Here is a 10821-nt window from a genome sequence, read left to right as displayed (position 1 = left end):
TATAAGCAGCATACCAAGGGTGTTTTCAGTTCCTCACGCAGTAAAAGGGAGGTGAGAGTTGATATTGCACCACGGGGAAGTGATGCTGGTGAGCTAGTGATGTGGGACAAAGGAATGGCAGAGGAACTTACAGGACACTTCGCACCAGTCTTCATTGAGGAAGACACTAGCAGTGTGCCACTGGTGCAGGAACAGGAGTAAGTGCCTATATTATTACAAAGGAAAAACTGCTAGGCAAAATCAAAGATCTTAAAGTGGGTAAGTCATCTTGGCCAGATGGACTACATCCCAGAGTCCTGAGAGATGTTGCTCAAGAGCTAAATGGATGCGTTATTTATGACCTTTCAAGAATAACTTGATTCTGGCATGGTCCCGGAGCACTAGACAATTGTAAATTGCGCTCCTCAAGAAGGGATGAATGCAAAAGAAAGGAAATTATAGGCCAGTTACCCTAACGTCTGTTAATAAGTTTTCTATTATCTCTCTTCTCAGATCCTCAATTCCTTTATTTTTAAGTAAACTAATTGATAGTTTTGTCGTTAAATATATTTTCAGGATTTGGGTTCAATTTAGAAAATATTTTGGTTTATTGAAATTATCTTCAAGTCCCATTTTCTCTATCTTTTTTTTAAACCTTCTATGACTGATGCAATTTTCGAAGATTGGGATAGACTGGGTATTAAATGCCTCCAGCATTTGTTTGTGGAGGAAGTCGCTTTTCGTTTGAGCAGATGTCAGCTAAGTATAGCTTACCAAAAAGCCACTTTTTTCGATATTTGCAAATCAGAGAATTTATGCGATCTTAATTACATAGATTTCCTAAAAGTTCCTATAATAATTTATTAGATGTAATTTTTAAATTGAAACATCTTCATAATGAACCAATATCTAATATTTATTCTATGTTGTTGGGAAAGATAAACGTCCCTTTAGACAAAATTAAAAATCTCTGGGAACAAGACTTACAGATTTCAATTTCCAAGGAATCTTGGAATGAAATTTTAAAATTGATTAATACCTTATCGTTATGTGCCCGTCACTCTCTGCTACAATTTAAAGTGTTGCATCGGGGCCACATGACTAAAGATAAGCTGTCTCGATTTTATTTGGATATATCTCCGTATTGTGACAGATATAACAATGGAGAAGCTTCGCTAATTCATATGTTTTGGACATGTCCGAGTCTTGAAAAATATCGGAAGGAAGTATTCCAAACTTTTTCTGTACTTTTTAAAGTAAAATTTAAAACTAACCCTTTGACCGCATTATTCGGTATTGTTGGAGGAAAAGATATTCTTGTTGAGACACCTGACTTGCACCTGTTGGCATTTATTTCCTGTGGCTGGAAGGGCTTTGTTGTTCAGGGGGTAGGACTTTGCTCCGCCGACTCATGCTCAATGGTAAAATGATGTTATGTCATGCTTACATTTAGATAAGATTCGTTGTTAAATTTCTGAATCAAGACAAGACTTTCTAACATTGTGGGGACCAATTCTGAATTATTTTCAAAATCATTGTTTTGTTATTAAGTACGGATGTTGGCTAATGATATGTTTTAGTGTATGATAAGGATTTTTCCTTTTTTTCTTTCTTCACCGAATAGCTTTTTTTGGTAGTGGATATAGATTTTTTTGAATAATAAAAATATTATTTTTCAATATTACAATTTAAATTACATGAATATGGGGTTTCGACACTATAAGTGTGATTATAATAAACTGTATTCTGTACTCTGTGTTCTTCTTTTATGTAAGAAATCAATAAAAAACATTGAAATATAGAACTGTCTCATTTGAAACTGGTAAACTCGGTGTCCGAAAGAATGTTCGTAATGGTGGAGTAATAGTTCCAGTGGAGGTCGATGGGAGCAGGTATTTTAAATGGCTTCGACATGGACTAGATAAGCCGAAGGTTCAACTTTTGAGCTGTACTTTCATGAGTTTATGACACTATTCACATTTTACAGTGTAAGTGAACGACATTAACCACATTTGTTATTTCATATGTGGAAATATGCTTTCTGAAGAGCGATTTTCATTGTACCATGATACAACTGATATCAATTATTTACCTGAAGTGTTTGTTCAGTGGACCATCTTGATGTGACTCAATAGGCGTCTTAGTCTTTAATGGAAATCTAAATGAACACCTCGTTTACTTGGAGGAAGTTATTCAGGTGGAGTTGTGAAATTGAGTTGCCATGGGAATGGGCAAAGATTTTCGAGGTGCATCTTTTATCGCGGTGCCGGGTAATCCATAGCAAAACCAACGTCAGTGAGAAAATAACACTGCTTCTCCAGCTCCGAAAGGGAAATATTACTTAGCTACGCCATCATATTTCTAAAGGGACAGTAAATCCCTCAACACTATCTCAGTATCTTACTTCACTTTTAACTGCTTCGAGAATTTATGCTGGACCTTTGCATGTACTTCTCATTGAAAATTATAGTTTTATTATTATTTATTGAAAGCATGGTGCTGGTTAGGGTATGGGGTGAAGACAGGGGAGTGGTGATGACTGAAAGAATTGGATCAGCCCTTGATTGAATGGTGGAGAAGACTGGATGGGCCGAATGGCCTACTCTTACACCTATAGTTCATGGTCTTATGGTCTTGTGGTAAGCAACATATTTCACAATATTTGTCAATGTTATTAAACTTAATTCAGATTATGATTCCGAATCCCAGCTACTGGTTCGTTCACCAGACTTCTTGAAGATGTGACTTATTTACTGAAGATACGAATTATAAAGAAATGTATTTGATCTACCAAAACAACTTACAATTAGATTTGTGTGCTTTCCACTGAACTGACCACATAATGTCACCAGATGTTTGACATTTCTCAGCTTCTCCTTGATTTTCCTCTGTGTCACCGTGTAGATTGTGTGTAGTATGGGGACATCATGTAGACGGAACAGAAAGTGTAATGGAACCAGTAAAGATCCGTCAAGACGCACTGAGGCTGCTGCTTGATGCTGTCATTTGTTTTTGATCTCTCGTTTACTGTTAGAGCATTCAGCACACATGCCGTGTGAAGCATTGGTCGCGTCCTCTTCCAAGGTCATCGCAATTTGTGAAATTTCAAATCCATAACATTAGTAGACACAATGTATTAGATCCAAATGCTTCTGCAGAGTGGGTTTTTTAATGACGACGAAAATTAACTCAAAAAGAAAATCCACAGCTACATTTCTGATACCATTCCCCCTCAGTAAGACTGTTACACATCTCCATTTATGGAGCTCACTGGGATGTCGTGCAGTTTTAGACCGGCTTTGGAAGAGGCACGTGCTTTCTGAATGAAAAGGCAGCTGCCAGGTATTTTTCACTGGTACAATGGAAATTGTAGATTAATGAGCTCACTCTAACTGACACAAGTTTTCCACATTTCAAGCATAATTCTCCAATTGTCACAGAAATCGCTGGAATGATCCAATGAATTAGAATAGAATTCTACCAAAGTAAGAAAAATAATAATGGCTTCACATAGTTTGTTGGCCCAGATTCCGATATTACTCCAGGTTGTTAATACAATTTCTGCTGATGTAGCGAACGCATCTGCGCCATTGTGTTGTTTCCTGCCCCACATACTGACTGACTGTACTGAAACCGGCAGACTGCTAACGTTCAATCACCTGGCTGCAGGAATATAGGCACATTTACCAAACAAATCAATAATATAGAAATGTATTTCAACTCCCGTCAACGCTTACAATTCGATTTGTGTTTTACCTACAAAGTCGACGATTTAACGTAACCAGATATTTGACTCCACCCTTCAGCTCCTCCCTGAATTTTCTCTGTGACAGAGTGTAGATACACGTGTTGGTGCAGGTACAAAGAAACTGCAACATGAACCCAAACTGTTGCAGGATATACGTCGGGGTATTCAAATATCTGTCTGTGTAAAAGTAATTCTGAACTTGCCAGTTCATAGTGTATGCAATATAGGGGATCCACAACAATATGAAATTGGCGGAGAGAGCGAACAACAATATTATTGACTTTTTCCGGTTCTCTAACTCCGGATCATTCTTTTTCTCGCTGCTGTTCCTGAGCCCCCGGCGAACTCTGTTTGCCGCGATAATATGACTGACTGTTAAAGCATTGAAAAGCAGAATCAAGCCGATCGCCAACGAAGGTGCAGTGATGATGTGAAACAATTGGAATGCTTTCCATATTGGTAAATAAATGTATTCCGCTTTCAAAATGCATCGCCAGGGTACATTATCAATGATAAGGTAAGGTTCTACCGCGAAGTAGAATGGAACACACTTCGCACAACTTCCTAAAACCACAATTACAATCACAATAGTCGCTGTCCTCTCGGTGCAGTATCGTTCCCGCAGCTCTTGACTGCAGATTGCAATACAGCGATCGAACGTGAAAGCCACCGTGAGCCAAACAGAACAGTCCATGGTTGTGATCCTCAGGACATGCGTCACGGCGCAAACCGGTGTGATGAGCAACGGAAAGGCATAACCATAAATATTATTAATCTCAGAGATTATAACAGCAATAATGACACCCAGTAAATCAGCTGCTGCCATTCCCACCAGGTAACGGCAGATGCATTTAGAGAGTCCGCAGTTTCCCAGACACAGGATCAAAATCGCCACTAAATTAACTGCAAAGGAGTAAAGGAAAGTTAGTTTCACGCGCAGAAACCTGGATCATTTTTACTTGATATACAAGCATAGAAATGTGCTGAATCGGATTGAGTGAACCTCTGACACTTTGCGGGGTCAGGCAGGCTTCGATTCGGAGACTGGAGGTATTATTCGTACGGGCTCAGTCACTGTACTTCGATCGGATGATAACGACGGCCCGAGTAACAGTCGATCCGCAACTTTACAGCTGAAAGCAGAGTTTCCAGTGAGCGTCTTACCGACCCACTCCCAGGACAGACCCATCATTGTAGCTGAGAATGCTGCACGTTTTTAATATATTGCGGGAATAAAGTTGAATCAGTGAGACTCCTTCCTCGGAGATAATATTTTGGATTGGGTGAACGGCATCCACATGCACGTTTCCATGTAGAGGTGGCAAATGAACTTGGATCTTGGACATTGCGACGGGGGCGCAACATAAAGGTTTTCACTCCTTCATGTTATGAGGTGGATGTAAGAAATAAAATAAAATGCATCTAATCTTATCTAAATTAAAACCAGCAAGGAAAGGAGGACACTCTAAAAGTTAAGAGCTTTCAAAGCTATTGTGACAATTAGAGAGACAATTAGACAAATAAATAGAGAAAAGAAAACTTCTGTTGCATTAAGACGGAGAGGGGAACAAACTGGGTATTCCCGAAAAACCGGGGAGCCCGTGGAGAGAGCTGCCTCAGCGATGCTAAAGATTTTGATTTCATTTCCGTAAACTTTAAAATTTCTACATTGATGAGGAGTCAGATTTAGAACAAGACGTGATGGTAAAGCTGGAAGGTCGAGAGAGGTAAAATGCTAGAACAGAATAATATACAGACAAAATGATCGGACGTGAGAAACGAGTAACAATTCCAGAGAAAAAACAAACACATACAATAAGATATGTACTTAAATCCGACCAGGCTTACCACATTCACCAAATGAAGCACCATCTGTAAGAAATGTTCAAAGAACAAATCACATTCATGCAATCGCAGTCAATTTCAGTTACTTACTGGGGATACCAATCGCTGCTAGTACAGGATAGTAAATACACGCGATGTAGTAAATTGCTGGATAGCCCATTTTCTGTCTGAATTTGTTATCAGTTGAAAGTAGTCCAACTGCTAATATCTGCTGTGGTTTGCTTTGCAAGCTCTTATACAGGAGAGGGAAGTGCCCTCTGGCAATTAATCATACCACGTGGTTAGTCACATCAGAGACAGTCCACTAAACAAACACTTCAGGTAAACCATTTATCTGAGTTGCGTCATTGTGCAATGAAAATCTCTCCCTCGGAAGAATCACAAAATAACAATTAAGTTTAATTTTGTTGATTCACTCTTTTAAACAAGAACGTTGTACTTTCTTTCTCTCTGGCACAGAGTTTGTGCCTTTCACATAAAATAATCCTTCGTCGCAATATGTTTACAATGTGGACTATCACCCTCAAATAATCATCAGCAGTAACAATAGGCGAAGGGCATTAAGATTCTGAGGTTAAGGAAGGACATTTAGTTTGATTGTCCAATTCAATAATCTTTTTTTGTAAGGGGAACATTCACACCTCCTGCTTGCTTTCCAACTGGTTTGGTGCCACAACAGTGGTCAATCTCACGGAGAAACAATTTAGTAAACGATTAGATTAGTTATGCATCTCGAAGTCCACATCCACATCTAAACATACGGGCACAGCTGGCTCATTTGTGATTAATGTAAGGAGCGTGTTTCACAAAACTATCTGTAAAAATAGATACACTCAATACCATTTTTTTTCAATAGAACTGCACTGTTTATCACGAAGGACTCGTATTTCTCCCACTAGCTTATCGATTCATTTCCTCTCTCTGCACTGACATTTTGTGTTATTTCTTGCAGGTGCGTTATTTTCATACATTGCGCACTAATTTTTTTTCTTTTATTATGTTGCGAATTTGACACGGCTCTGTGTGTCCATTATGTGAAGACATGAGAGCTGTAATTTATCCATAGGTGATGCAGTCTCCATATTTTTCTTACTGAATTTAAGAATCGTTGTATTTAATTCGCATGAGTTGTTATAGGCGACATAAAATAACAATAACCTATACCTCACGCTACCCTGTGTGTGGGAAGTCCCATGGCTTCATTATATCTGTAATACATCATTTCGGACAATTTTTGTAGTTTCCAGTCCCATGTTATAGAAAAGCATAGCCGTAGGACATTACAGCACAGAAATAGACCCTTTGGCCCTTCTTGGTTGTTGCCGAACCATTTTTCTGCCTAGTCCCACTGACCTGCACCTGGACCGTCACCCTCCATGCACCTCTCATCCATGTACCTGTCCAGGTTTTCCTTAAATGTTAAAAGTGAGCCCGCATTTACCACTTCATCTGTCAGCTCATTCCACACTCCCACCACTCTCTGTGTGAAGAAGCCACCCCCAATATTCCCTTTAAACTTTTCCCCCTTCACCCTTAACCCATTTCCAGTGTTTCTTTTTTCTCCCCTAGCCTCATTGGAAAACGCCTGCTTGCATTCACTCTATCTATACCCATCATAATTTTATATACCTCTATCAGATATCCCCTCATTCTTCTACGCTCCAGGGAATAAAGTCCGAACCTATTCAACCTTTTTCTGTAACTCAGTTTGTCAAGTCCCGGCAACATCCTTGCAATCCTTCTCTGCACTCCTTCAACCTTATTAATATGCTTCTTGTAATTTGGTGACCAAAACTGCACATAATATTCCAAATTCGGCCTCACCAATGCCTTATACAACCATAACATTGCAATTTTTATACTTAATACTTTGTTTTATAAAGGCCAATATACCAAAAGCTCTCCTTACGACCCTATCTACCTGTGACGCCACTTTTAGGGTGTTTTGTATATGTATTCCCAGATCTCTCTGTTCTACTGCACTCCTCAGTGCCCGATCATTTACCTTGTATGTTCTACCTTGGTTTGTCCTTCCAAAGTGCAATACATCACGGTAGTCTGTATTAAACTCCATTTGCCATTTTTCAGCTGTTCCAAATCCCTCTGCAAGCTTTGAACACCTTTTCCACTGTCCACTACACCTCCTATCTTTGTATCATCAGCAGATTTGCTGATCCAACTTACCACGTTATCATCCAAATCATTGATATAGATGACAAATAACAATGGACCCAGCACTGATCCCTGTTGTACACCACTAGTCACAGGCCTCCACTCAGAGAAGCAATCCTCCACTACCACTCTCTAGCTTCTTCCATTGAGCCAATGTCCAATCCAATTTACCACCTCTCCATGTATACGGAGGGACTGAATCTTTCTAACTAAACTTCCATGCAAACATGAGGAAATCTGCAGATGCTGGAATTTGAAGCAACACACATAAAGGTTGCTGGTGAACGCAGCAGGCCAGGAAGCATCTATAGGAAGAGGTACAGTCGACGTTTCGGGCCGAGTTTAGTTTAGTTAGGATGGGAAAATGGGGCAAACAACAAAACATTGACGATATCATTACTACGTTGTTAGAACTTTATTAAAGGAAGGATTCGAGAGCTTTAATGAGGGTGCAGAGAGTATTTACTAAGGTGATTTCTAGACTTGAGTGTATGCCCTTTGAAGGTAAGTTATCCGAGATGGAATATTTCTTTTGGAGCAAAGGAGTATGAGGTCTGAATTGCTAGAATTATTCAAGATGACGGCAGGCGTGGATAGACGTGTACCCAGATACTTTTCCCATTGCAGAAATGTTCATTATAAGAGGGGTTTATTTTAAGGTGATTGGAAGTAAGTATAAGGTTGGGCGTCAGAAGAAAGTAGTTTATACAGAGTGGTGGGTGCATGGAACAGCCGCTGGGAGCAGTTGTAAAACTCTCTACATGCAAATAGATAGCAGCAGAATGGATGTGTATGTAGGAGTGATCCGCTGCTGTGCTGTAATGATTATTCTAAGGTTTTTTTTTCAGTTGTTTCCTAAATTTCTGAATGAAGGAAAATAGGAGCATTTGTGTTGTCTTTCCGGCATTACTTTTAAATCTAGAGTTTTAGTTTCAAACTCGGATACGAGTTACCCAATTCAGAGAGAATTGACCATTGGAGAAATTAATGATTAGTGTTCGTATAAATAGGGAATTTAGATGTGGTATTTTGTGAGACAGATCGGTATAATTCGGGAGCAAGCTGAAAAATGCCTTTTCACACTGCGTTTCTATAGAATGTTAAAATATGTTGCACAAGATTTCTAGTACACTGATTTTGAATTTCGAGTTGATATAGAAAATTGCTTTATGTAAGGATTGTGTTTGTCTTCTAAAATGCTAATTAGCAGACAAGATTCTTGTTAGTGTGTTTAAGTATGCTGAATTACTGCACAGACACCTAGTTATAATAAAATAATAGAATTCATAAAATGTAATTGCTGACGTTAGTTATGCAAGTCTGTTTAGAGTTTCAGAGATGCACAGACGATGAGATTCCAGCCACAGAATGCGAGCTCTTTTTACTTTCCACTCTGTATTTTTTTTAAATTTCATAAATTACTCTAAACTTGATTCCACTCTGATATCTTTCAAAAACAAAACAGATAAAAGCAGGATATTAAAATGGGTGTTCGGAATCAATTTGGAAAATTTACGTTTTTTTTTGCTGCTGAGGAAAGTGTCCGTGATACCACACGTTCTGAAAATCTTGTATTTCGCGTCCCACCGGGAGGTGGCGCCCACATCCGCTGTCGAGACACATCTGTGAATAACTTTTTATATGTAGGGCAACTGCGCAGAAATCACACGGAACCGATCAGATCCTTCGGCTCACTGCGAATTGTCAGAGACGCAGAGTAGATCAAGGGAATCAGTATGAATATTCGGTAAATTCAGACAGCGTCATGGTGGGGAGCGGAGAGATTTTTATTTCACTCACCATCCATTGTTTAATTCCGTAAAACAAACAGCATCTTCTCACATCACAACAGCTTCCAATTTCTGACAGTAACACCACTTTTACAATCAACCATAATAAACACAATCGAATTACCTGGTCATAGCTTTGGTCAAACTTAAACAAGGTATTGGTTGCATCTTACTCATAATTCAGACACACAGCACCCGAGCTCCCCGTAAAACCTACTTTGCGATTTTTTAAATTATTTTTTTTTGTGGTCGTTAGTAAGATCGGAGATGTTACATGAGTATTGGAAATGGCCGATGGTCGACACTGAACACTGTGTTCTTCCATTGGCCACTTATCCTCCACAATAAAACATCTTTAACATTCTTCTATGTTCAGCTAATTCAGCCGAACATATTTTATCCCCTGTTTTTAATTCCAGGATGATGGCAAACCTCTCAACTAACCTCCAGAAGTTAAATTATGATTTTTTTGGGTTATCATTATCTGTTATTCTTGTTGACTAATGTATTCCGGACTATGGTCAATGTAAATGATTAGCAGACTTACTGAGATGAGATGACATTAGAAATGCTGCTCCGGCGGACAAAGCAATGCTTCCCCTCACAATCACGCATCCCAAATTAATGTTTTCAGTTTGGAAACGGGAGAAGCAGTGATTCTTTTTTCTCATCGATATTGTTCCATCTGCGAATTACCCGGCACCAGATAAATGATGCTTGTCGGAAATCTTCGTCCCGTTTTGTCGGCAACTCAATTTCGCAGCTCTACTTGGATAAGCTTTTACCACTTCGTGAACAAGGTGTTCAGTTAGATTTCCATCAAAGACTGAAAGTTTGAGCGGGCGGGCTGCTGACCGAGTGAGAGCCGTAAAGAATCTCACTGACATTCTGCGGCCTAAATGCAAGCACCGGAAAAGGTGTTTGTTGCGACGGAAGGCCCAGTGGAGCTCATGACGGGGTTTTGGTGCGTGTGTCAGGAGGAGGGGGAGAAGCTTTCTGCCTACATTTCTTTTCGGCTGGAGAGGCAGCTAAATTGATCGCGGCACAGAGGAACCATTCAGACGGTTGAGTTGGATGAGTTAAGAATGGACCAAATAGCGGAAGGCGCCCAGTCCCAGAACTTGGGGGTCTCCGACTGCCGCTTTAGACGCGCGACACACCACCGGCTGTCGAGCTGATCAGAGGCGTACTGGAGGAGGAGAATGCGGAGGAGGCCCGGGACGCCTCCATCGGCAGGGTACGGTCCTCGCTAGTGATGTCCTTCGTTGAGCTGACCACGGACTGCAT

General features: G+C 39.9%; 1 protein-coding gene across 1 annotated transcript; it reads right to left on the bottom strand.

Moving 5' to 3' along the window:
* Positions 1 to 3731: 3731 nt before the first annotated feature.
* Positions 3732 to 10821, bottom strand: LOC140185020 (probable G-protein coupled receptor 139). Its single transcript, XM_072238246.1, has 3 exons — positions 10695 to 10821; positions 10231 to 10429; positions 3732 to 4671 (listed from the first exon to the last, which is right to left on the bottom strand). Exons 1-3 carry the CDS (start codon positions 10819 to 10821, stop codon positions 3732 to 3734), a joined length of 1266 nt encoding a protein of 421 aa, XP_072094347.1.

The sequence above is a fragment of the Mobula birostris genome, chromosome 20 (assembly GCF_030028105.1).
Source record: "Mobula birostris isolate sMobBir1 chromosome 20, sMobBir1.hap1, whole genome shotgun sequence".
In the NCBI taxonomy this organism is placed as follows: Eukaryota; Metazoa; Chordata; class Chondrichthyes; order Myliobatiformes; family Myliobatidae; genus Mobula; species Mobula birostris.
Note: the sequence above shows the minus strand (reverse complement) of the source record. Positions and strands in the feature narration are given on the sequence as shown.

Excerpts from the sequence above, each read along its gene's own strand:
- LOC140185020 (XM_072238246.1), bottom strand. The coding sequence starts at position 10,821 with ATGCAGTCCGTGGTCAGCTCAACGAAGGACATCACTAGCGAGGACCGT. Across the intron at positions 10,430-10,694 it reads GATCAGCTCGACAGCCGGTG|GCCGCAGAATGTCAGTGAGA; the intron begins GTGTGTCGCGCG and ends GCTTGCATTTAG. Across the intron at positions 4,672-10,230 it reads CATCATTTATCTGGTGCCGG|GTTTCTGCGCGTGAAACTAA; the intron begins GTAATTCGCAGA and ends AAAATGATCCAG.